General features: G+C 42.8%; 5 protein-coding genes across 5 annotated transcripts; 2 read left to right on the forward strand and 3 right to left on the reverse strand.

The window, feature by feature from the left end:
• The first annotated feature begins 760 nt into the window (after nucleotides 1-760).
• LOC115763474 (uncharacterized transmembrane protein DDB_G0289901) lies at nucleotides 761-3,747 on the forward strand. Its single transcript, XM_030706058.1, has 5 exons — nucleotides 761-871; nucleotides 1,651-1,663; nucleotides 1,746-1,772; nucleotides 2,065-3,451; nucleotides 3,515-3,747. The coding sequence occupies exons 1-5, from the start codon at nucleotides 823-825 to the stop codon at nucleotides 3,665-3,667; spliced, it is 1,629 nt and encodes a 542-aa protein (XP_030561918.1). The 5' UTR covers nucleotides 761-822; the 3' UTR covers nucleotides 3,668-3,747.
• A 795-nt stretch (nucleotides 3,748-4,542) lies between these two features.
• LOC115763396 (hornerin) lies at nucleotides 4,543-6,953 on the reverse strand. Its single transcript, XM_030705939.1, has 4 exons — nucleotides 6,732-6,953; nucleotides 5,420-5,677; nucleotides 5,204-5,341; nucleotides 4,543-5,134 (listed from the first exon to the last, which is right to left on the reverse strand). The coding sequence occupies exons 1-4, from the start codon at nucleotides 6,799-6,801 to the stop codon at nucleotides 4,659-4,661; spliced, it is 942 nt and encodes a 313-aa protein (XP_030561799.1). The 5' UTR covers nucleotides 6,802-6,953; the 3' UTR covers nucleotides 4,543-4,658.
• An 8,249-nt stretch (nucleotides 6,954-15,202) lies between these two features.
• Nucleotides 15,203-16,473, reverse strand: LOC115763548 (parkin coregulated gene protein homolog). Its single transcript, XM_030706165.1, has 4 exons — nucleotides 16,250-16,473; nucleotides 16,116-16,186; nucleotides 15,674-16,053; nucleotides 15,203-15,616 (listed from the first exon to the last, which is right to left on the reverse strand). Exons 1-4 carry the CDS (start codon nucleotides 16,346-16,348, stop codon nucleotides 15,342-15,344), a joined length of 825 nt encoding a protein of 274 aa, XP_030562025.1. The 5' UTR covers nucleotides 16,349-16,473; the 3' UTR covers nucleotides 15,203-15,341.
• Nucleotides 16,474-22,703: 6,230 nt separating this feature from the next.
• Nucleotides 22,704-23,744, forward strand: LOC115763519. Its single transcript, XM_030706121.1, has 4 exons — nucleotides 22,704-22,956; nucleotides 23,010-23,074; nucleotides 23,137-23,196; nucleotides 23,266-23,744. The coding sequence occupies exons 1-4, from the start codon at nucleotides 22,866-22,868 to the stop codon at nucleotides 23,653-23,655; spliced, it is 606 nt and encodes a 201-aa protein (XP_030561981.1). The 5' UTR covers nucleotides 22,704-22,865; the 3' UTR covers nucleotides 23,656-23,744.
• Nucleotides 23,745-23,845: 101 nt separating this feature from the next.
• Nucleotides 23,846-25,327, reverse strand: LOC115763520. The gene is made up of 2 exons (XM_030706122.1): nucleotides 24,879-25,327; nucleotides 23,846-24,821 (listed from the first exon to the last, which is right to left on the reverse strand). Exons 1-2 carry the CDS (start codon nucleotides 24,996-24,998, stop codon nucleotides 24,345-24,347), a joined length of 597 nt encoding a protein of 198 aa, XP_030561982.1. The 5' UTR covers nucleotides 24,999-25,327; the 3' UTR covers nucleotides 23,846-24,344.
• Between the last annotated feature and the right edge of the window lie 41 nt (nucleotides 25,328-25,368).

Below are 25,368 nucleotides of genomic sequence, written 5' to 3' on the forward strand. Positions count from 1 at the left end.
GGGTTAAAGTAGAACAAGATATTAAGAAGTGTGTGGCACGGTTTGTAAAATTAATAGAAATGCTTAGCACAAGCAAAGTCTGGTGGTCTTATATCATGTGGGTCAATACGAAGTTTTTTAAGATGGTATTTGTACGAGCTTAACAAATAATGAATAGAATACAGAAGGAGGAAACAACGGTTAAGATGCGATTTTTACTATCTGACAAACTAAATATAAATTCTACTTTTATAAAATCGTATATTCTTTCAGCTCATCTCGAGAGCAAAAGTATATAATGTAAACATAAAAACTCTCTAATGCCATAATACATTATTCAATGGCATTTGCTTGAAAATTACTATATATAACATAATGTGCATGTATGTTTTATAAGTGTACCTATTCTGAGAGGAACTGTACATGGCAACTATGTTATGTTTGTAGACGCAAGGTTTCGACACGAAAACAATTCCTATCAGCTGTCTATATAGAGGCACATACAAGGTAATCAACTGATGTATATGTGTATTTATGTCGCAATTACTTTCATCATTGATTTGAATAAATGCTGTCAAGAGTTTCTGCACCAATTCCGAGTTTAATTTCGTAGAACACATCTATAGCTAACATTATCTGCTCTGCCCAATGGCAAGCTCTCTAGGTCAAGAAGCGATCCATTTCAAGTCCGAGTAGAGCTCGGTCTTATCTATTGGCGTCTGGGCCATTCGTTTGGTTTTTAAAGCGCGTTCCAATCGTTCCTATTCATTAGTACATATTCAGGCGCGAGTCTCGCTCGGTGTTACGCAGCTAAAGTAGAATATTTTCAAAAAAGAACTCAATATGAGATCGTTGTTGGTGCTGGCTCTGTGCCTGGGTGTGGTCTGTGCAGGTAAAGAGCTCCTTTTAAGTACAAGGTGCCATTGAAAGTGCAAAAGTATCGGAAACGATGTCAAGAGCAGCTCTCACTTTCAATCCTTTTTGACTTTTCCCTCTCCGTGTGCATTGCATAACGTGTTATTTTCCCAGCTACCTCCGGGAATACTCGCTTCTTGATAACGTAAAGTCGTAATTCTCCTGAATGAACATTTTACACAACACTAATTGTGTAACGGCCCGATGCAAGCATGTGCCGAGATTAGAATGCGCCATTATTGGAATCAGGGCTGCAAAGCCAAAAATAACAGGTTCACTGCCCAAATGAACCCCGGCTCGGTTCAAAGCATAGTTTGATACATGTTTCCAATATTTTACTGAACCAATTGACCTTTTAATTTAAAATTGTCCCTTTTACTGAAAGTATTACATGCTAGGCATATGTCCAAATACAAGATACAAGATGCGCGCTCAATTTGGCATTGTTAAAGATAACAAAGCGCCATTATTGGAATCAGGGCTGCAAAGTACAAAATGTTCGTGGTTCTGCTCACTTCTCAAATGAACTACTTTTGGTGCGTGAAACTGGTTTTCACTTCCCTAAGTCCAGGTTCTGGTTTAAAGCATAGTTTGATTTCAAAATTTGACTGAACCAATTAACTTGTTAATTTATTATTGCCCCTTCTACTGAATGTATTTCAATTTGGCATTATCAAATTACCCAACTATAATAAAAATCATGATCAATGAGAAAAAATAAATTAATACTCATTCCTTTTAATCTTTCTTTTACAGATTTTCAGAACAGGTAAGTTGGTTACTGGACAAGTCCTTACGGCCTTCCATGATAATAACTTTGATATAATTTTCGTGTGCTGATAAACGTTTAGACACAAGCGGGACGATTTCCACAGTCGGTAAGTGCCGTGCGGCAATATTGAAGATATCATTTTGTATCTGACAAAATCGAAATTTCCAATTGGCAACATGGTACTAACCCAAAACGCAAAAAGACAAAATTCGTGAATTATAACCGATTTAAATTCTAAACCAAAAGTGAACACTATGCAACAACTTTTTTATTTAAGTATACCATGATAAAAGTTATCTAAAAATTGTATGATAATTGTCGAAGTTGCTGCATTGTGGAAATCTGATAAGATATATCGCTGATCCAATTGGAACTGAATTTGTGAATTCCATTTGCAGCCACTTCAATGCGCATCAGCAAGCAATTGAAACGGCCCGCAGGAACGCCTATGGCTCGAGTGGTTACGGCTCCTCTGGCAGTGGATCGGGTAGCTTTGGGGTAGGCGGCAGTGCGGATCTGGCTGTTGGTGGTGCCTCATTGGGCAACTTGGAGAGCTCCTACGACTCGGTGGGTGCCGTTGAGGGCACGGAGAGCACTGGCAGCAGCGTGGCCGGCGGTGCTGCCTTTGGAGCCAACAATGCGGCCTCGTTCGGAGCACAGAACGCTGCGTCTTTCGGATCAAACAGCGCCTTCGCCTCGAACTCCGCCTTCCAGGCCAGCCACAGCGCCAACTTTAACAGCGCCAGCGCACATAATGTGGGCAGCAATGTCGAGTTTGCCGACGCCAATAATGCCGGCACTGAGGTCAACTTTGGCGGTGCTGGATCTACCAATTCCGAGTCGCTGCTCTCCAGCAATCTGCAGGCGCCCTTGGCTCTGACTGCACCGGTTGCCACTGGCGGAAATGTCGAGTACTTGCATCACGAGAGGGTTGTGTCCAGCGCACCACAGCAGGTTGTCTACACTGTGCCCGGTGGCTCGCAAAAGTATGTGCAGCATGTGGAGCGAGTTGTGGAACAGAAGCCCACGGTGCAGTATGTTCAGGTTCCTCAGCCTTCCGGCACCTCTGAGCATTACTATCAGCGCAAGGTGACGACTACCGCGTCTGCACCACAGATCATTCAGCAACCCTCGGCTAGCTTCACCTACGGCTCCAACACGGGCTCCAGCTTCGGCACCAACTCTGCCTTCAAGGTCAACCAGAACGTTGGCTTTGGCAGCAACTTTGGCCACCGCTCGGGTTCCCTGTTGACTGCCGGTCAAACAGGCGGCCTCAGCTTTGGCGGCGGCAGCTCCCAGCTCCATCAGCTCATCAACCAGGCCCATCAGACAGCCAAGCAGCAAGCAGCTACTGGCAGCTCCCTCAGCAGCGGCGCCGGCCTGGCTAGCGCCAACCAGGTTCAACTGGGCGGCTCAAATGCATTCAACTCCAATTACGGCTTCAACTCAGCTAGTTCCCTGAACTCTGCCAGCTCCCTGAACGCAGCCAGCTCCCTGAACTCGGCAAGCTCCTTGAACGCTGCTAACAGCGGCTCCCTCCTGAGTGGCTCGCTGCTGGGCGGTAGTCAAGGCTCGCTCCTGAGTGGCTCCCTCTTGGGTGGCTCCTCCAGCAACAGTCAGCTAAATGCCCAGAATAACTTGGGCTTGGGCTTGTCGACGGGTCTGACCAGCGGTCAGCAGCTGTCGGGCGCCGGCAACTTTGGCGCTGGCGGAGGTATTGGTGGCAACAGTGGCTACCAAACCAAGCAGTGGGAGAAGCAATCCAAGTGGTCTTCCCAATCTGAGGTGAGTAGCAATTAGGTCTGCCCACCACACATGCAAGGCTCACACTTCTCATGAACTCTTCAGTTTGACTCTGACGGACATGTTAAGAACTACAAGGATCTGGCCACTGGCGAGAGCGAGAACTACAATGTGAATGGCAAGCAGTTCGGCTACAATGCGGCCACCGCCTCCGTCGATGACAATGGCAAGGTGAGCACCTACAGCGTGCACTCGTAAGATGTGACTCCCAACATTCCCTCTCACCCACACTAAGAATAGTAGTATCGAATGCGAAAAATAATAAAAAGAATTATTAAATTAAATAAGAAAGACTTTAAATTGAACGTGAACTATGAAATGGTCAAAGGTAGAGAAAATATTTAATAACATAGAGTATTTATATTAAACTTCAAAATAAATCTATATTATAGTGGACCGTACAATTAAGACCTGGCTGGTCTCCAGATAGCAAATGTAAAGGAGCCTAATTTTTATAAGTTCAACAAATTGTTTTAAAAATCATCCATTAAAGTGGATTGTGGCTGCCAGAACAAAAAACCTTTTGATTGTTCGGTTCGGTTCAAACCAATGGGTTACCCCAAAGTTCGGGTCGTGAACTCGGCCATCCACATCTGCAAACCTTAGGTTGACACCTTGGCTCGCTAAAAGTTCTTTAATTTTTTATTATTCGGTTCAAGGTTCATCTCTATATATATAACTATTTGCATTTTTGGGAAATTCAATTTCTTCTTGGTAGACATCATCGTCGTGAATGAAAAACGCGGATTAATAGTTGAACGAGCCTAAGTTTGACTAAAATTATCAGAAGATGTTGATTTTTAGGGTTTCATTATTCAATAGAACTAAAACTTAATTATTAAAACCTTGTATGTGGGCGGAAAAAGGTTGGAAAATGTATATTTAAAATTAAAAGCAATGAAGCAATACTAGCTACTGGAACTGTACATTTTGGGCCCTACCAGTCCAAACCGTGTGTTTATACTCTATTTTCTCCCAACAGTTCTATGTAAGGAGACAGCTTTATACCTCAGCTCAGACCGAAGGTTCCACTTTATAAAAAGATAAAATGGCAACTGCACAAAAAAAACAAATTTTAGATATTAAAATTGTTCAGTAAATTTGTCTATTAAGCAACAATTATTATTCGTTTACAAGACCATGTTAGGACTAAATACTTTTCGAGCAGTTGTGAAAGTAGATGAGCCTATCAGGAGAACGGTTGTTCCAATTTGCCGTCAATGTGTGCAACGCGACTTTTGATTATGCCCTTTCTGGTGGTATGGCCCCTTTTGCTATCACGACGGCGTCGGTAGTCGGTGCCGTACGAGGACATGCAGTAGCAGGGCTTCCAGCCGGGGCGTCGTTGTAGCTGACTCTGTTCATGTGGCGACCGCTCCGTGGTCCACACCGGTACGTAGTGCGTCCAGGTTTCGCCATTGCGATAGATGCTGCCGGCATCCGCGCTGGCATCGCCGCCGCTGGTGTAGACATGCTGCGGATAATATTGGGGGTAGCCAGCCGTGCCTGGCCTGGAACCACCTGGACTGCTGGCGTCGTAGCCGCGATGCTCGCCGGAGTAGTTGGGATTCCACTGTGACTTGGGATCGTAGGGATTTCTGGACTTGTGCTTGGAATCGCTGCTGCTGCTGGCACGACCCTTGTAAATGGGCACACTGGCATCCTCTGGCATTGGTCATGTGGGGAGACAAGTGTGGAAATGCATGCAGGGAAAGTGGCCAAACGTTCACTTACCCTTCTCGCCGTGCTGCTGTGCGGAGCTCGTCTCATTTGCGTCCCCCTCGGCCGTAATTTCGAACGTGATATCCGTGTGGATGCCCACACGTTTCTTGTGTTTACCCAAGTCCGTTATTTCGACGCTCTCCTTGGATTCTATTCGAAAGTTCTTCTGGGTTAAGTCTCATTTGCCTTTCCCTTTGCTTTGACTGTGCTTTGAGCCAATTTAATTACCTTTCGTTTGCTGCTGCCCGTCACCCGTATCGACTGTCACACGCACGCCGTGTATCTTCGGCCGATTGCCACTGTTTCCGCCAGCACGACCTGTGCCTTGATCATATCCACCGCTTCCCTGCTGCCCCTGTCCCTGCCCCTGTCCCTGTCCCTGCCCCTGGCCGATTATAACTGGCACACCAGTTTGGTTGTTGTTGTTGCTGCTGCCGCTATCCATGTCATCGAAATCCAGCTTGGATGACACTTTATTCGCCTGACCTGGTTACGCCAACAGGGCCATGTCCAGCAACGATATTTGTTTTCGGTTTAGCATAGAAATTAGATTTAGCAGAGAAATTTAATTTAAGTTATGCAAACACTTCGACACCCTCCAGCCCAGCCCAGCCCAGCCCCACCCAAAAGAACATCAGCTGAACTGGAGCGTGTCCACAGCTGCAGCCCGCGGCGAGAGCATCTGTTAGTGGAGCAATTAGCTCACGCTGACTTATTTATGGATACATCTCTCGTAACCACACACAGTTGACTGCTTCCCGAGTGCACCTTGCGCACTTTGACCAATTTTAATTGCACTTCAATATGCAAGGTTTGCATTTCCAACTAAGATTATATATGGGGCTGTCATAGATGGACTCAGATTGCATTTTTCTATAACTTTTATAATCAGATAATCATCTATCAATCTTTCGATTGGAACTTGCAAATGCCTTTGAAGCAGGCCCTGACCTTCCTGATTAGGATCTAAATATGTAGATTTAAGATTTCCTACTTAACAGAGTCTCACCGAAAAGGATACTTTACATAGCTAATTTTAAACGAAGCGCGATGCTCCAACTAACAGGATGATATACGGATCTAGAGATTTAGAGAATCACAGAAGCCCTTGAATGAATTAGATGTTATTATGAATTAGATGTTATTATGAATTAGATGTTATGAATTAGATGGTTTTAAAGAGTTAATGTAGACAATGCTTTAGATCAGTGAAAAGAACCTAATTCATATTGGATAAGGAATTAAGCAATACCTACAATATATAAACCAAAGTGAGCATCAAAATTATTGTGATCGCCCAAATATCAATTTAATCATTAGCAAGTTTATTACTAGCTTATGTATTGCAAGTTCCTTTACCTCTTCGGGAAAATTTTTGGCTTAATATTTTTAGGGTCAGGTTGGTGAAAATTCCCAAAGTACTGGAAAAACCCATATACAGTCAATTTATTTGCGTGGGATTGAAATCAGATCCAAAATAATGACAGCACATGTGACTAATTGTTAAATGGGCAATTAAGAATCCAATTTGCTTTACAACCTTGCGCACAATGATGAGTTAACAGAAAGCAGCAACATAATCCAAAATAGGCTACAGATCCAAGGAACATTTTAGCAAAAAAAATTGTTTTTATCTTTTGAACAACTTAGGGTTTTTTGTATTTTTTTTTTGTTTTTTATTTTTGCACTGGCACTTGACTTGTGGGATTTTTCAGGGAACTTGAGTTGGACTGAAGCGCGTCTCATGTGCGCACTTAAAAACCGCCGCCAAACGACTAAAAAAAAGGCAAACTCAAACCGACAGCAAACCGATTTCAAATATCTGCCGAGATTCATTAAAAAATTAACTAGCCAACTGTTCAGTTGTTCAGTTGTTCAGCTGCTTAGATTGTTTCAGTCTCGGTTTCTGTTCTAGAGTTGACGTTTGAGCTTTTTAGATAACATCTTGACGGGGTCTCTAAGTGAGTCGCTGAGCTTGTTACCGGACTGCAGTTGCAGTTGCTTGCAGGGGCAGCTTCAACTTGAGCTTCGGGCCGTAATGCGTATATAAATGCGAACCCCTATCCCCTCCCCTTGCTAAATTGCTGGTAATCGGCTGGCTGGCATCTTTTGTTTTGTTATTGTTTTATTGAAGTTTCCGTTGTAGTACGTACGAGTATGTATCTTGAAGATTCCATTGTGTCTGCCGGAGTTTTTTTGTGCTATTAAAAGTTGAATTTTTGTTTTTCGGTCTTTTTCATAATGCTCTCATCGTTAATCATGAGCTGCGATTCGCGTAGCTGCCACAATTATATTTTGCGGCAATTTTGACAGCACAAACGATTATCTTCATTAGCCGCCGGACCACCAAATAAAATAACATCAAAATCACATTCAAGTTCAAGTTGAGCTTCAAGTTTATTGCGTTGCGATTAGGGTAGCTCTTTGCTGATCCCTCGGCTACCCTTGGTAATCCCCGTCTGCATTAATGAACTATTTGGAATAGCCAGACTTTTGTCTGAACCAACCACTCGGGCGCTGTCTTGCGCCAAATTGCATTCGAACCACACACATGTTGGAATAATAATGTCAAGCCAAACAAATGTAAGGACCATAAATTCTTTCATTCGATGCCGCCAACGCCTTCGGCAAGGGCTCTTTAGTTATGGCCCGGCTCCTGGGCAATTAATTAGCAATTGCATTTGGTGCTGTCATTACGTGTGATAATTAAAAGGGCGCACGAGTCGGCCAAGTACTCAACTGGGGGGCATACAAAAGAAATTCTGGCCAAATGTATGGCCATAAATTTGATGACCCGGACTTAGCCTGTTTCGGCCTGGTCCTGCCCTGAGCTCAACTGCAAATGCACTTTAATCTCGAATTTATCAAGTGTAATTGTTCTGGCCAGGGTTGGGTCCTTCTAATGGGGATGAGATTACTGTTGCCCGTAGCCACAGCTCCAACCTTGCCTTGCACACTTTTGTAATCTGGCGGATTAGAAGCGCACACCCAATACGCACCAAAACAACACCCACAATCGTGCTCATGTGTGAGTGTGGTGTACGTGGTGCGGACATGGGTTGGGCCCCGTTTTGGCTTCGGATGCACTACGTGCAGATCCATTAAACAGATGGATTTCGTTGTCAACATTTTTAATATACTTTTGCTGCCCGGAATGCCTCTGGCTCGAATCTCATCTGGCTGTCGGTCCGTCGCGCCATCTGTCCTTCTGGCATCTTTTGCTGGGCTGCATTTGCATAAAGTTTTGCACCGCTTGCAACAACTTAATTTTCATTGTCTGTATGCATTTATGTTGCACTTGCCGGACGGACTGGAGTCACTCGAGTGTAGCTGGTAAGTTCAAGTGCGTCGCCTTCCACTCAAGACACTTTCCAGCTTTGCACAGCTTTGCTCAATACCGACTGAGATATTAAACGGCATCGCTCGAAATATATTGCTGCATACTTTTAGGGATGTACAATTTTATAGATAATCTAATCTTATTACTTCGTTTTCAATAAAGTTTTAAATCAAATAAAAATTTACTTAAATTTAGTTCGTTTTTGGCTCCATGTTCGGGTCTTCACAAAACAAATTGGTTTTCATAAATATTACCAATATATTTTGGGCCCACTTTGGCAACTTCTTTCGGGGCAATTATTTAACAAGTCTGCACACTCCGGCTTAGAGATCGATCGTTTGTTGTCATAAAAATAAATATTATATAAAATAAAATACAATTTTTCTTAAGCATGAAGTTAACAAAATTTATAATAATACGATTTTACCATTCCCAATAAAAGACCTTAAATACACGGAGTCGGCTCACAAATATTATTTATATTATGCAACAACGGGAGAAACCAAATATTTTCCACCTTTAGTTTTTTTTTGGCGTTATACATACATATGTATATATATTCGTTATCAGCCCATATGTCCGTCTGTCAGTCTGTACGCGTTGATCTCAGAACTTTTAAGAGCTAGAGTTTTCAAATTTCCGATAATTGTTAACTTACCTCGATAAAAGTGTGTTTCTTGGGCAATTCTGTTAGGTTTTAAAATTAAGAGCCACTTTTAAAAGTTATTTTTAATTAATGCGAAGGCAGAATGGCGTTCAGGGTATCCTTTAGTCGGAAGCTCCAGACTAGACAAGGCAAGACATAATAATACTATTAACTCTACCGGGTTTCAGCACAAAAACTTTAAGTGTTGCTTTGTTATAATTAATAAACAAATTGAGACTCGCCGTACCGTTTTTTATAAAAATTTTGAAATAGCATGTTTCACTAGTCGAAAGGCTTTTTTGTTGCTATAATATACAAATAAATCAATTCCATACTCAAAATATAAGAACATTTTAGATGTTAATTTTACTATTGCTTACTTACTCACTTATTTTAATAGTATAAAATTCGAAATTCTTATCGGAGTACAAAGAAAATAGTTTGTTTGCTCTGATCATAATTTAAGCAACAAATTTACCTACCAAAAGCTGTGTGCTGGCCAAAATGCGACATTTAAAGTTATTTTATCGGAAACAGGCACTTTTCTGTTGCATCAGATAAAGTGAAATATATCAAGTTTTTTGCTCATAAATGTTAATTACACAAACTACAAACACTAAGCACATACACACATTGTTGAAAGCCCGCTCAGATACGACATGTTTGGCCAACAAAGACTATTCAGACACAAGGACAGCAGATGGAGTGTGGCAGACAGACAAAGGAGCAACTGGCAGAGCATGTGGCCAGTTTACAAACAATTAAAATGGCAAAATCAAAATCGAAATATACAAATTTATGCGTCTAGCTGCCAGAGCCATTTTACAATACTTACGCCGAGCACAATACTGAAAATAAATTGCACAATTTTCGGAGGGGGCCAACGCACAACTAATGAAATAATGGGCCAGCTGAATTAAATTATGGCCTTACAACTCCCAGGAGTGTCCCGACTCCGACTCCGACTCCGACTCTGACGCCCAAGTCTACACAATAACTAAATTTGCACCAAGGTAAAGGAAACGAAAATTTTGATTGCATTGTTGCCGTTTGATATCCACCACCAACACCAACACCAACACCGTCATCAAAACAAAATTCAAGCCACCAACCACCCCCAGAGCATCCGGTTACCCACAGTGATCCGGCGACCCATCACTCGATCCGCAGCCGACCTGGTTCACCCCAAACCCCGGGCACTCATTGACTATTCACACTCATGTTTTTCATATACAATCGCCCATATATGCACCGTCCGTCGCATTATAATAATATTTTATTTTCTTGTTGTACCGCTTTGCTATATAAAATTTTTATTATTTGCTCGTTTACGGCTTTAGCTGTGGAATTGTCGTTGGGTTCTCCGCTTTATCGCATCTCATTTCTCGTTTCTCGTTTCTTGTATAGTGCGAAATTATCACAAAACGCATTGAATTTTCTTTTATTGTTGTCGGGTGTCGGACACCCACCCCCGCCGTTACCCACTGCCTCACTCTACTCTCACCCTCAGCCTCACTTTCACCCTCACCTTCGAGTGCAGTGCAGCAGAAGCCTGCTTCCAGCTCCCAATCTGCCGCTGCCTCTGCGTCTGCCGTCTTATCGTTTCCCGTTTTGAGTGCACAACGCAGACACCATCTCTGCTGTCGCTGCGGCTGCTGCCTAGCGGGTGGCATAGGCCAGTACAGTGGTTCGAAAGCGACCGAAAAATGTGCGTTAATCGACTTGGAAAAGTTAGAAGGAATTGCAAATTCTTAACGAAACAAAAGATAGATAGAGAAGTGCTCAAATATGCGACTTGTTATTTCTATTGACTCAAAATATAAATATATTAGTCCGATTAGATACGGGCTTGATAATAATAAGTAGTTGAGCTTAGTAATGGTATTAAATTAGTAGAAAAATGTTCAATAAAAACTAATTTTTGGTACGATTTGCCGATTTATCTATGCGATATAGTGGCCTGATGTTGAATAAGGCATTGCTTACATTTTATTAGGTAAACATTATTATTAGTACAAGAACCTCAGGTTTGATCGATGATATAGTTATGATCATATAGGATATGTTTCACCTGTAACAAGGGAAGCAGCTTGAACATTTTCTGTCGATACCTTTACAGCTTTCCATAGAAACAGACAGACAGATTGTTAGATATAGAGACTTGGCTGTTAGATATATACTGCTTATTTTAAGCAAAAATCGAACATAATTCCAATGTGCAAGCAGGGACTTTTTTGCACATTCTCATCTCAAAGCAGGTTGCTGTGAGAGCAACAAATTTGGTTAAGGGCTCTTAAAAATGAAAATGGGCTCAGCTACTGCAGCTGCCGTTGTTGCTGCTGCTGCTGCTGCCATGACTTGTTGTCCGTCGGAACAAACTGCCCCTTCTACCAGTTGTCATCTCCGCCCATTGCCCGGCACTTAGCTGACAATGAGTAGTGACAGCTCCGGGGACAATGGTGGGCCGGGATGGCGCTCTTTCGAGAGCCGCTTGTGGTTTCGCCACAGACTCCGGCACGTTGGCCGTCTGCACGTCTGCTGCATCTGTCGCATGCCGGAACTAAACAACAACAGTGGCACCCAAGAGACGAAACCCACCCCCATCTAAGCGAATGCTGGACAAACCAGAGCCAGGGCCCGATCCCGATAATGATGCGTGCGCGTTCGGCGATTATGATGGGTTTGATAGAGACGACAACTACTCGACTTGACATGCATGATTTAGTACGTTGTTACAACCCGCCCAGTAGTCCGCAGTCCGCAGTCCGTGCTGGCCCTGCCACCCCCCCGTAATTCTACTCGACTTTCGCCTCGTTTCCATTTCACAAATTGCAAATAAGTCGCCGGGCAGTCGCCGTGTGACATTTCTCGCAAATTATGTTTTTGGCGAGGCCAGCCAACCTAATCCGATTATTGTCTACTCCTGACCCTAGCCCCAGCTCCGTATTCGGCTTGGGCTGCTGTACTCGCTGCAGTTTTGTATTGCTGCCAGCATATGGCAAGAACACGGACAGAGGCATTCGCGAGCATTGTCCTGGCAAGGATTCGGGGCTACACACACGCCTCGTAATTGGATTTCGATGACTGCAAATTGGTGATAATTTCGATTTGCTTCCGGGCAGCGAACGTGATTCGACGCAGTTCGCGAAATTTGAGCATCTGCGCCAAGCTCGAATCCAGACTCTTTATGCCGGGTCGTGACTGGATGAACATGGAATCGAATTTCGACAAAGCAAGCCGCAAAATATGCCAGACGAACGAAACACTGCCGCAATGGCTACATAATAGCTCAAGCTTAGTTCGAAAATGAGAATTAAGTGAATAGTTATTTCGCAAATGGTTCTTATTTAGGCGGTTGGGGCGTTTATCTAAAGGTTAAGCTTATAGTTCAATCCGGTTTGATTTAAACTTTGCTTATTCCAGGTGCTTTTTAAACATTCAAAAATTATGCCTTTCTGTCTTTAATAGTCAATGGGAAGAACAATACGAGCACGTCGTAAGAAGTAGCATTTACTCTCTAATATCGAGTATGCTTTTTGAGTCTATTTATGCCTTTATTCAAGTTTCTTTATAAATGTAATGTAAAATGTTGCAATCAAATCTGAAATACTTCTGGAACACAAGCCTTGACATAGTTTGACTGTATCGTATCATAGACTGTGATATAGTCAAATATGCAATGCGACTCTTTCTGAAAACTTCTAAGATTTTAAATTAATAAAAAAACGTATAGCTCAAAGCCATATTGATGATTTATTTAGCATAGCTTCACTTAACGATTAAGAACTTTAAAGTACTACCTGGAAACAAAATTAAGAATAGAATATTGGTTCTGTACAATTCTAAAAAATCCGAAAAAATAGCGAAAATATATTTTATCAGCAGTCTTCAAGCTAGATTCGCCGAAATTACCAGCTAAAATGCTGATATTTTTGTTTAAAACCGTAACAAAAAATGTTTCTATATTTTATATTATATTATTTATATTATCTAAGAGTTTTAGTTTGCCAATTGGAGCATTAGAAAGACTGTCCAGTTTATGCAATTTTCGTTCTTATTATTTCGTTCTTATATATTTTGTCATTTAAAAAAAACTTATTTCTTATACTTTTACAACAGTTGATATTTTGTTAGTATGCCACAGACAGAAAGAAATGTGGATTATTTGCATTTGGAAGGAAACTGCTGAAACTATAGACTTTGGCGCAGCTTCAACACTTTCGCTTTCCCAAGCCGCTTTGAGGTCTGGGGCTCATTACGTTGGATTGTGCCCACGGGGCGTTTCGTGTCAATTTATGCAACTCTCCTTCAATTTCCGGTATATTAAAGCAATTTCCAGCAGAACATCCACCGCAGTTTGGATTCTGGACATGGTCATAAGTTAATGCATATGAATATGTGAGTGGAGCGAGTGTGTGTGACGGAAATGCTCCCCAGGGCATTGCATCAACCAGGTTGTGTGGGTCTTCATGTCAGTAGCAAAGCTGCTCGGATTTAATTCCAAGTGCTAAAAGTCTTGGCCTGATCACAGTTGCCCAACAGCTTTTCAATCTCTTTGCGCAATTTTCCACCTAAATCAGAGTTTAGCGCCCCGTGGCGAACCCTTTGCCGCGCCCCTGTGCAGGAAGACACATCCACCGATGAGCCGCAGTAAAAATTGTTCAAAAACTGCGTAAAAATGTCAAAACGTTTTACCGCCATTGGAAGCAGCACAATAAAAATGAAAATGAAAATTCGCAAGCAACCAAATGCAATTTATCTGCCGGGTGGGTCTTCAAGTGACGCTGCTGCACCCAGGGGGACTGTTTGATTTACCGTCAACAGGAGATTAAAAATAAAAAAAAAAAATACAACAAAATTCAACGTTATACCCAGAAAGTGAATTAAGAACTTGTGTGGTGGAACGAAGCTACCAATTGGAGGGTGGTTTGGCTAACCATTGAACAGGATGGGGGCAAATTGAGTTGCAACACTTGGCAGGTTTTTATCTACGCACCACAATCAACCAGCCAGGCAGCTAGCCGAGCAGCCGGGCAGACGGGCAGCCGGGTGGGTCGCAGGTCGCTGCACAAACCACTAAACTGGCTTTGGCGGCGAGCTGACCAACCAGGACAACGACTGACTGGAGCAGCGGCAGGAACAACTGTTTTGTGTTGGCTCGCGCTGATAACAAGATTTGTTTTTCAAAATTATGGAGGGTCGTATTTAATTACGTTGAAAAGCGCAACACAGCCACAGAAACCACTCTGCCCTTATTCCTAGCCCCACCACCAGCTCCTGTCCCAGTCCCAGGCCCAGTTCCAGCCCCAGCAGTGCGGCAATTTAACTAAATTAATTTTAAAGTGTGCTCGTTCTTCGATCTGTGAAAAGTGTCGGCAGCAGTCAGAAGTCAGAAGTCAGGAGTGTAGCCGAATGCTTGATTTTGGCCAGATACGGGAAAGACCGACTGACAAACAGACAGACAGTCAGGCACAGAGGAAGAGACACACCCTCTCACACGCATACGCAAACGCATCCTTAGACAAATGTTGCTGCCAGGACAGACGACAGTCGGGACTCTACATGGATATTCCATTAGGCCAGGCGGCGGATTGAACAATTTTCACTTTATGATTTATTGTAATGAGCTTTTTATTTACGGCCGCTTGTTTCAACGTTGAAAAATGTCTGCACGATAGAAGCTTGTTTTGAAAATTAAAAAATTAATTAGGCATTTATCATTCGTTATCCCCGTCGCGTTGTTGAAATAGAAAATCGCTAACAGATGGCCCGACTTTGAGGTGCAAAAGGGTGAGTGCGAGAAATTAAGATCAATGTTCATCATATAGAGGTTGCACAGTACTGGAACTAGTACATTAGCAAAGGGTAATGTAGAAACAGCTGAATGTAAACTTAACAATACTCTATCCATACGACCTTGAGTACATAGGAATATTTTGTAAGCCTTAGGAATCAAACAATTTATATAATTCCAGTTTCACATTGGGCAAGATGTGGAAAGGAGCACTAAAAATACACAATAGTGTAGTATAGCTAGAACCATACCGATTTTCTTTATTGCATAAAATTTCGAACCTAATTGACGATAATTTTCAGTTAATTATAACCTAAGCAACCGAACCAAAACAAGTTTGTCAAAAGTTGGAAGAAACTTGGAACTGTCATTAATGCTTGGCGCTCACGTCTTGAATATCGGCGGCCTGGCAGCGCGGAAAGACGCTGCTCTCATAGGTCGGCACCATGTACTTGATGTTGATGAAGGCATTGGGTCCTCCACAGAACTCGAGTAGCTTCAATGTGTCCTCGATGACATCGCCAATGCGCTTGCTGCGATCAGGATCAATGCCCTCGCCCAAATTCACATTGATATTCTTGTAGAGATTGCATACGGCCAGCAGTTGGCGATAGAAGGGCACCAGGGCCTGGCCGACGCAAGGTCCTAGACGTTTGCTGGGATTAGAAAAGTATTCAATTTGTATTAGGAAGCACGACCTACCCAATCGCACCATCAGTTGCAGCACCTTCAGGGCCGAGATGATGATGCCCTTGTCACGGGTCTGGAAGGCGCGCTTGAGCGGAAGTATTAGCTTGGGCAGCACTGGGAGCACTTTGTGGGGCTGTCGCATGATCAGATCAACGGCTGCATTGACCGCCAGCAGGCGTGTGTCGCTGTCTATGTCGGCCAGCCCGTCCAGAAAGATGGGCAGATAGTAGCAATAGTCCAGATCCTCGGGCGTGCAATGCCAGCGTAACGGTCGATCCTTGGTGGGGTCCTGCTTGTTGCTGCGTCCAGAGAGAGCCACGGGTATGTCGCCGCGCATAAAGTAGATCTTGAATACGGTCTCCTTCACCGGCTGACGCTTGAATATATCAATTCTGTCAACACACAAACACGTTAAGGGTTAACCTGTAGCTATCCAATATAAATGCTCACTCACTTGGTGGGCGGTTTTACCACTGTGCCCTTCTGCAGCGCCTGATAGGTAAAAGCGGGCACCTCACGCTTGGCCTGAGCAGGATAAGGGGTTTTGATGAAACCATGCGCAATCACCTGTAACACCTGGCGACTTACCCGCTTCGAGCGCAAGTAAAGCAGCTCGCGACATACTCTGCCCGGCTCGTGGATGCGCTTGGCCCGCTCGTGAAGGTCCGGGCACTTTTTGTCATTCATAGTTCTTAAAAAAAAATGTATCGGATATATAATGCTCGCACAGAAAGTATTTAAATAGAACAAGACTTTTTGAGACGGCGACCAAAATGTTGTTGCTTGAATGGGCTACTCTGTGCAATTGCCAAGGAAATATGTATTAAATTGTGTTGGCCCGCTTGGCCTACTTGGGCAACAACCTGCCCTGGCAGAGAGGGAGACCTTAAGTGAACGAAATACATTGAATAAATTTTCATCTCTACATACATATCTGTAATATTTGCTTATCAAGCCGTCGACAGGCAAACGGCAACAACCGCCCCCCTCCCAACACATTTGCCTGCCCCATCGACAGGACGTGGGCGGAGGGCGTTTAGCGCCTCAACACCTAAATGTCTCTAAAGACTCATAAAGGGAAAGTGCAAACATTTGCGCACTTTATCATCTTTTTCCATTTCCATGTTACGGCAACTGTAAATATTTTGTAACGCCACCAATTACCTCGTCTGTCTGGCAGCCCAAGTTTCCGCCCACTAGCCCACTTTAACCCCCGCATCTCTAAGCGCATTAACCTACTTTGGTCTCTTCTGGGCGCGAACGAGACACGTGACTTGCCTATCTATCTATCTATCTATCTTTCTAGCTGCCTGTATGTGTATATTCCCCGTCTCTGGATTCGACTGCGCTCTTAATTAATTAAAATTCAGCATGCGAATTAGGTTTCATCTGTGCGCTGCCGCCTCGGCGTTGACTTTTTAATTACCCACGCACAGGTTTTCACTTTCATTCAACGCCGTTGCACGTCGCGATTTATCCGTTTTAATAATGCGGCGGAGGCCCAGCGCCCTCAGCTTAACCACGCCCCGGCATGTAAATTGAGTTGGAAGCGCTTAGGATAATGGGACATAAGCCAGAGGCAATCGAGATGCCAACCTGACGATATGAGATTGTTAGCTTGTTAATTGCTGAAATTGCAGCGATAATATCACAAAAAAACCTGGTCTTATGTGAGGTCTAGAACTTCAGGTAGAATTCGAGTTGATCAACTTGATGCTGGGTCGTTATAGTAGCATTTGTTTCAAATATATATACGATGTAAAACATATAAAAACATATATATAAAAATACAGAAAAATCTTTTAGGATAGATTAAACATATCTGTTGAAATCGCCGATCTTTGCGGAAGATGTGTGGATATGGAAATCCAATTAGAATTGGAGGGAAGGAGTTGTAAGAAAAATACACAATATATATATATATAGTATATATAGTATAGTATATATATATATATATTATAGTATATAAATATGTACAGTTATATTCTTAATTTAAATCTTCGATTAAGTTTCTTTTTAAGCATTGTGCAGATTAACATTAATAGGAGCACGTTAGCACGGTCATAAAATATGGAGAGCCACGGATTACCAAATATAATCTGTATATATATTCAACATTTGATCAATTAATTTCGACATGTTTGCCGGACGTAGAACAAACGCAATTGCTTCAATCCTGTGCAGGATATTTTAATGTCGCAAATAACCACACGCTGTTAGGCTCGGTGCAAACAAAAGGTCCTCTTGAAATCGGCCTGATCGTAATTTATTGGCCCAAATGAAAAGCATTTCCATGAGCCCGTTACAATAAGGTCGAATTCAAACAAAACGTTAGTCGGTTCGGGTGCCCGGTTCAATAATGTCCTTTGGTTTGGGTGCGTTTGTCTAGCTGACACTTTCATTAACAAAAAGTCAGAGCTATGACAATCACCAGCTCGGGCTGGTGTGTGTGTGTGTGTGTGTATGCCCTGTTGTTTTTGCATTGTTACAAAGTGCAGCGGGTGTTGGGGTTGGGACTGCCTGTCACACCTCTTGATGGCCATACATCTGTCTCCAACTCCGACTCCGACTCCGACTGTCGTCGGACATTGCTGCACTGCGGCACGTAAATCTAAACAGCCACTGACAGCTTTCAACTCGCCTCCTGTTCCCCTTGATCTGCCCCTTCTTCGGGCCGGCCACACCGTAAGCGCCTTTTTATGTAGCTCGAAATGTGCAATCCGGGGGCTGAACCAAATCGTTGAGCGGCTGTCACATCTTGAGCGTTCCACAAGCCATATATCTATATCCTGCACACACATATACATTAGTCTATGTACATGTGTTAAGAGCTGGGTTTGCATATAGCCGGGTTGTTTGTCTGAAATTGACATCGCTTGTTGCCGCTCCTGGTCAACATCATCGTCATCATCATCATCATCGTCATCCTGCTGCCCCCGAGCCGGACTGGACACTGCCATCAGTTGTTTTTGTTTTGTCACCATCCTCGTTGTCTGGCCGGGATTTTATGTATGCTCGCACACATTTTGAGCGCTTTATTGTTTGCTGAAATTCAGGCAGTATCGAGTAATCAAGTATCCGACCATCCGTCTATGCAAGTACCCGAGTTCATGTAGGTGTTAATCTAATAACTGTCAAATGCAGCATGTTATTGTTCTTTCACTTGAAGCCAGGTGCTGGATACATATTGGTTAGAAACCTTTTGTATTATGACTAAATTGCTCCGCAAATTGATGTTTGCCTTATAAAACGGGGGTGGGGGCTTTATATATCATATATATGGGTTATTCCTGTTTTAGTTTTAATAGTATCTTAGAAAAATATATATCCTTTATGGATTTATCCTGTGCGGTAAAATTCACTGGGAAAGACATTTTTATGTGATAAATTTTGTTTCTACATTTTCTTTTTTGGTTATTTTCTTGATTCTGATATAAATGCGATTTCAGAAACATGATTAGTTTAAATTATATCTAAATTGTTTTGTTTATTGTTTTTTTTTTTTATAATTATTTTATTTTGTTAAATTGCATTTATTGTCGCTGTTGCCTTATGCAGCATTTGTATATCGCCGGGCTCTAATAATATAGAAACTCGATTATACCTGATTGTGAAGTAATTTGGAATAATTATATTGTTCATGATCGATTTGTGGGGTATTAATTTCCGCTGAAGCAACTCTCCAATCAGAATCTTTTTGATTTGCTGCGCCCATTAATACCTTTAACACTTGCTCCAATATTCGCCCTTCTTCTGTTATTTATGTTTTTTTTTGCAAAACCTTACTTGTATTAACGCAGTATCTGCAAATATGCAGACAATTTAAATGACGGAAAATAAATATAATTAAGGAGAGCTGCAATCAGTGTCTGGAGTATGCTTAGTTTGTTGATTGGACACGAACAGGGACAATAGATTTCCTGAGGGGAAGTAGGGTGAATGGCGTGCTGGACATTTAATTTGGCATATTGATTGTTCAAATTGTTACCACTTTTATTTTCAACATTATTCATTTGATGGGTATATGTAATATTTGTTTGTGTGTTATTGATTAGCCCCAACGCTCGGGGACAAAGTCGCGTCGAGAATTGCAAGTATTCGAATTAAATTTGTGTAGGAAGTTTAGTTTGGATCATAAATCAGAGTTAGAGTCTGCCTCATTTCGAACTCTACCCTTTAATAGTTTTAGTACGCTTTCGCTTTGTTGTAGTTTTTTTTTTGGTTCGATGGCTGCTGTTGGGCGGATAAAAATATCCAAACATTTTCTGCATCACTAAATGCCCATAAAATGTACATAGAGACATTCATGCAACAAACTGTCCTGCGGACGGCAGCAGAGCCGGAGGCATGGTGAGGCTAGTCGAGCATAAAAACCGGGAAAAATAGCGCTGGGAGTTTCCCCAAAAATATGCAGCGAGAGAGGGAGCGAGATGCGAGACAAAGCAGCCAGAGTGCGAGAGAGACGGGGATAAGCAGTTGGGATGTTGGCGCATATAAAGTCGCTAGCATTTTTATGAGTCGTAAATCGAAGCGATAAAATCACATGACCAAAACAGAGGGCAGCCATCATGGTGGCCGCACTCTTGGCCTGGATGGCCAAGCTAAGCACAGCTCAGCTCCAGTCTGTCCAGCTGTTTGGTGTGTATTCTCCATAAGTCACACGATAAATTTTGCAACATTGCGCTAATGACAACAGCACCAGATGGATCAGGAGCAGGAGCAGGAGCAGGAAAGGGAAAGAGCTGGTGCTGCATCGGCAGCAGTTGCAATCGCTGAAAGTCGGCGCCATTTTGCGACTACAAACGACGGAAGTTCATTATTGTCAGTGATTAATGACAAAACAGACGAGGAGCAGGACCAAGACTCTGAAGCAGGGGAAGCGTTGCCTTTGCGGATGCCACATAAGTTAGCCAACTAAATGCGCTGACAACGAGCAATGTTGCCCGGTTGTTGCTGTTGATGGCAGTCGAGCCGTAGTCTCTCCCTCTTTGACATTTATGGGTTTTAGTACTTCCGGCTGAACAAAAAAATGCGAGTGCGAGTGCGTTGGATTGCCTAGTAACTCGGCCTAGGACCGGGGCCTGGGAGCAGCGACAAGTTGCTGACATCCTTGAATGCCATTGAGTGAGTGCGCCTGCCGGCGAGTGTGAAGCATTGCCTGTACGGGCTGAATGATTAGCGCGCTGATTTGGCAAACGATCGAGTGCAAATTGGGATAAAGCAGGCACCAGGCGCACAGAGGGGCGGCAAGTGGACAAGCACTCAAGCGAAGTCGACTTGCTGCCAACTTCTAACTTTGTCCTTGGCTCCGGCGTTTCAGCTATGCAGCGTTAAGCGCCATTGACAACGGCACGCACGGCACACCGTGCTGGCAGGATGACGAGGAGCACGTTGGGCTCGTTGCAGGACTCTCGGCAGGGTAGGGTTGCGAATGACACCCGCAGTACGACAAGTGAAATTAATTTCAAACAATGCAACAAACAGAAGACAACAGCCAGCAAGCAGCATACGACGACAGTCGAGCAAATTAAATAAAAATTCCAACACGAACAACACAACAGACATTGAGCAGGAGCAGGAGCCGGAAGCCGAGAGCAGCAGCAGCTCGCACTGTGACAGGAGCAGGAGCAGGATCTGGGGAAAAAGTGCTCAGAAGTTTTCATCATATGGCGCAGACCGTCTAACTGCCGCTACGTGCCAAACGGAATGGAGGCGAATGCAAATAGCTGCCGAAAAGCTGTTAAGAGCCAAAACAGCCAACTTGTCCAAAATTATTTCATTTTAATTATGCCAAAGGGCACCCAACGGATCCAAACTGAACTCAACTGAACTAAGCAGAACTGAACGGAACCGAATAATGCTTCGGGACGTGTCGAAATGTGTCGCCATTTGCATGCACAAACGAAATCACGTCACAGCCAGAAGGTGGCCATATTTACACACACATAAACTCCTTAATACAGCCACGCCCACTCGACTCATACCTACTGAAAAACTCGCAGCCACCCACAACTTTAGTCGTCATTATCAATTTGACTTAATTGCCGCCACTGTCGCGTCGCGTCGCCTCGAGTTGGGGTATAAAAGTTTCTCTTCCGTTCGCGTGATTCGTGACTCGTGACTCGTGAGTCGTGAGCGGCTGCTGACTGCTTAAAAGCGTTTAGTCAAAATGTATTTGTATTACAAGGCGACAACCACTCCACGCTGCAATGAGTTAGAAATGTTGAATTATTAAATTAGAAACTCGGCACATTATGTCATAAATTTGGCACAGCATCTGCGAGAGGTGCAAAAGTTAGGTGCCTTTATACTAGATGCTGCTCAGGTAACAAGCAGCGCGTGCAATTGCCGAGAGTTATTTCAGGTTATATATTTTATTTTATTTTTATATTACTATTTAAGAGTCTAGAACTATCAAATATCCACTGTAGTTAGCTTATAAATGCACGCTAAGATGGGATTTTTGTAAATGCAAGTTTTCCTTTACTCAAATACTCATTTCAAAAATATTTGTTTAAATTCATTTGAGGATTGCTTCACTGCTAAAAATGATATTGGTTCGAATATGCCAGATCATCATATATATACAACTATCATTATCATTTACATAAATGCGATCCTATGGCTGGAAATGAAGCTGACGACAATGCAGTAGATATATATCGATGATAGATATTAAACAGATTATTTGGGAATACACTTTGGTTAAGGAGGTCATTCGGTGTTGTGTCTTACTCTTAAGGATTTCATACCCTGATTACCCCATTGCCATCTGCCGGCTTCCGACTGTTCCTTATTATTATACGCACTTGTCCTTTTCATGTTTATTGCATTCCTCGTATTTAACTCTTCAATTAATCTCATATTCTTTTAACTCTATAGCATTTGTTTAGGTCTTTGATATGGATCATATTGACACTTTGAAGAAACTGATCGAATGTCACAAGTGCAATGCGTATTCTACTTGTGAAATGCAAGCACAGGTCTGGCCTGGCCGTACCCAGTACGGAGTTGATACTAGTATACATGATAGCGTCTACTGAAAGCCCACTCCACGCCTTTTCAAGCCACTTCTGATGAAACCTTAAGCCATTTGTCGCCAGTTTCAATTGACTTTCAGTGAATGCAGTTGCCGTATAGATTGGAGCTCTATAAAAGCCGGTGAGCCCTTCGCTTGGCAGCACAGTTTCCATTTGCATAGAAGATGATGGCGTCGGGTAGGTCCTGCGAGCTGGTGATACTTGTTTTGCTCATATTGGCCAGTTATGCCTGCATCTACTTGGAATTCTGGAAACGTAAGCTCTGCTGGTGTGATGGTTAACTTATCTCATTTGGTACTCACCCACAGCCCGCTGTATGAAGCCCTTCGTGGAGATCGGCGACAATTGCTATTTCTTTTCCACCAACAAAGCTGTGAGTATGATACTATATGTCCTGACTATTTCCTAGTGCTGCTAATCAATTGTATCTTGCAGCCCACCTATGAGTACTACAAAGTATCGTATAACGGCCGCATCTTCAGTGTGCCCGCCATAGTGAGTCTCCTCACGGAATAACCTTCTTCTAAACTCTTCAGGGCTATCTTCTCCTCTTCGCATTCACAGCTTGACTGGCTGCATGCCAGCTTCGCCTGCGAGACACTAGACGCCAATGCTCGGCTGTTGACTGTCAGGACCGCCGAGGAGATGCGCTACCTGTCCAACTACATTGGCCGATATGCTCATCCTGGCACCCATCCGTTCTTCTGGAGCGGCGGACATCGCGGCAGTCTGGCCCAGCTCGAAGTGGACCATAGTTCATTGGAGCGTTTTTACTGGCACCACGATCCGCATCCCATGAACTTTTCAAACTTTGTCGAGCAGCAGACGAACTCAACTCGCTTCCCTTCCGGCTTCTGTGTTTACCTGGAGTATGTCGGATCAGAGTTGATTATGGCCACGGCGAGCTGTAAACAGAAAATGGCATTTGCCTGCGAGCTACAGTTATTAAATTGATGTCTTTGAAAGAGAACTCTCATGCTTCAAATTTTTAGAAATCAGGTTTGCAATTGATTCAAATTTACTTTATATAAAAACTATTTGTATTACGCCTAATTGATTGAGTAATATATATATATATAGAAAGAGATAAAAAGTCTGCTGCGTCCTATGCTAAATTGTCTTTCTTTCTTATGCTTGATTTTGCGTTTGCAGAACAACCTAATGTGCCTTGCTTGAGTTTTGAAACGGTCACAAGTGCTCAGAGTGACTTTGCATCTCGTTCTTTTTGTACTCAAGGCTTGATTAGATTATAAATCTATTGAGAGCACTGAGAGTAAGCCAAGGCAGTTTCTTGTAGTGGCAAAAATAAGCGATGCCTTTCTATCACACATATGTCTCTCGAAGTCTTTTGCTCTTTGATCAACTGAGAGATTTACGGTCTCGAGCATATTCGAAGTCTTTGTGGGACTTACAGGTTATATATATGTATTTATGGCTATCGATTGTTTACTGCGTTGTGAATCAGTTCACATATACTTATTATAATCTTATCTGACTTAGCTGTCTGACTCTTTGTACATATGTATAAACACAGCTTATCGCAATTTCAAGCATTTGATAAGAATCGATAACGAATTTTTTGGATTTCTGTTTAAATTTAAAATTGTTACGATCAAGATTTTGAATAAACTAAATAGTTTTACTTAATTTTTAAGCAGCTGCTCTTCTTCAGGTACCGCTCTTTTTTTTTTTATTAACGTATATAAGAACACTAATATGAGGATCACAAGTATTAAATAAAACGGATTATATAAGTTAGTAACTAACCAAACACCTATTGTTTCATATTCACATATATAAAACTGATCAAAGCCCCAAGACGTTACCATAAACAGCTCCGAGTTGACAAGCTGCAGGCTCAAAAACGAATTGAGCGGAGGACCCTCGCCGGGCAACCACTTGGTGTACGTCACGCTCTTACCCAGCGCACTCCACTTGAAAGGATATTCACTTTCGAAACTGTGACCGGATGTGGAAAACATGCTTCCATTGGGATATCCCTGAGCCAATATATAGTGCTCCAGTTCAATCAACTGCTTGGCCGTCTGCACGGATACGAGTTGGCCGCCTTGAGCTCGACAACTGTGACGCGCATCAAACCAGTCGAATATTTGCTCATCCTGAAACAACAAGCACCAATCAGCCAATTGACTGCGGGATCTATAAACATGGCTTACACTGTTCCCCTTGCCTATGAAGTAGCGAGAGTCGCCGATCTTTTCGTACGTGTATGTACATTGGCATGCTTTAGCTGCTAATAAAAGGAGCAGAATCCGATCGCAATGGCTTTTGCGCATTTTTTCGTCTTATCAACTCGAACGGCAACACTTTACTTAGGCGCAAAAAATAAAAATTCGTAATTTAATACTACACATTGAGTAATAAAGAGAAAGAGCAGGCGTTTGGATCAAAAGCTCTTTTTTAGAAATACTGATCGAAAACGAGGTTGCAAACAAAAATTGCAAACACAACACCCGGCTGTCTGCAGCTACTTCTGCCGATGCCCTCAATTCAATGACAAGTTCAAAACATTTTCCATAAGAACCAACAACAACCATAATCAAAACAAACGACTCGACAATGAAACAAGAACCTGAACCCTCTTCTTCCAACTTCAAGTGCATATATATATTTTATTTTAGAAGCTATATGTCAAGTTTGCTGACT

Source organism: Drosophila novamexicana, unplaced genomic scaffold (assembly GCF_003285875.2).
Source record: "Drosophila novamexicana strain 15010-1031.04,08,12 unplaced genomic scaffold, DnovRS2.1 tig00000739-arrow-arrow-pilon, whole genome shotgun sequence".
Lineage (NCBI taxonomy): Eukaryota > Metazoa > Arthropoda > Insecta > Diptera > Drosophilidae > Drosophila > Drosophila novamexicana.

Excerpts from the sequence above, each read along its gene's own strand:
- LOC115763396 (XM_030705939.1), bottom strand. The coding sequence starts at position 6,801 with ATGTTCCTTGGATCTGTAGCCTATTTTGGATTATGTTGCTGCTTTCTG. Across the intron at positions 5,678-6,731 it reads AACTCATCATTGTGCGCAAG|GTCAGGCGAATAAAGTGTCA; the intron begins GTTGTAAAGCAA and ends TGGCGTAACCAG. Across the intron at positions 5,342-5,419 it reads CGGGCAGCAGCAAACGAAAG|AATCCAAGGAGAGCGTCGAA; the intron begins GTAATTAAATTG and ends ACTTTCGAATAG.
- LOC115763520 (XM_030706122.1), bottom strand. The coding sequence starts at position 24,998 with ATGCGCAAAAGCCATTGCGATCGGATTCTGCTCCTTTTATTAGCAGCT. Across the intron at positions 24,822-24,878 it reads TCATAGGCAAGGGGAACAGT|GATGAGCAAATATTCGACTG; the intron begins GTAAGCCATGTT and ends TTGTTGTTTCAG.
- LOC115763474 (XM_030706058.1), top strand. The coding sequence starts at position 823 with ATGAGATCGTTGTTGGTGCTGGCTCTGTGCCTGGGTGTGGTCTGTGCA. Across the intron at positions 1,773-2,064 it reads CGGGACGATTTCCACAGTCG|CCACTTCAATGCGCATCAGC; the intron begins GTAAGTGCCGTG and ends TTCCATTTGCAG. Across the intron at positions 3,452-3,514 it reads AGTGGTCTTCCCAATCTGAG|TTTGACTCTGACGGACATGT; the intron begins GTGAGTAGCAAT and ends TGAACTCTTCAG.
- LOC115763548 (XM_030706165.1), bottom strand. The coding sequence starts at position 16,348 with ATGAATGACAAAAAGTGCCCGGACCTTCACGAGCGGGCCAAGCGCATC. Across the intron at positions 16,187-16,249 it reads TTTACTTGCGCTCGAAGCGG|GCCAAGCGTGAGGTGCCCGC; the intron begins GTAAGTCGCCAG and ends TATCCTGCTCAG. Across the intron at positions 16,054-16,115 it reads GTGGTAAAACCGCCCACCAA|AATTGATATATTCAAGCGTC; the intron begins GTGAGTGAGCAT and ends GTGTGTTGACAG.
- LOC115763519 (XM_030706121.1), top strand. The coding sequence starts at position 22,866 with ATGATGGCGTCGGGTAGGTCCTGCGAGCTGGTGATACTTGTTTTGCTC. Across the intron at positions 22,957-23,009 it reads CTACTTGGAATTCTGGAAAC|CCCGCTGTATGAAGCCCTTC; the intron begins GTAAGCTCTGCT and ends ACTCACCCACAG. Across the intron at positions 23,197-23,265 it reads TCTTCAGTGTGCCCGCCATA|CTTGACTGGCTGCATGCCAG; the intron begins GTGAGTCTCCTC and ends TCGCATTCACAG.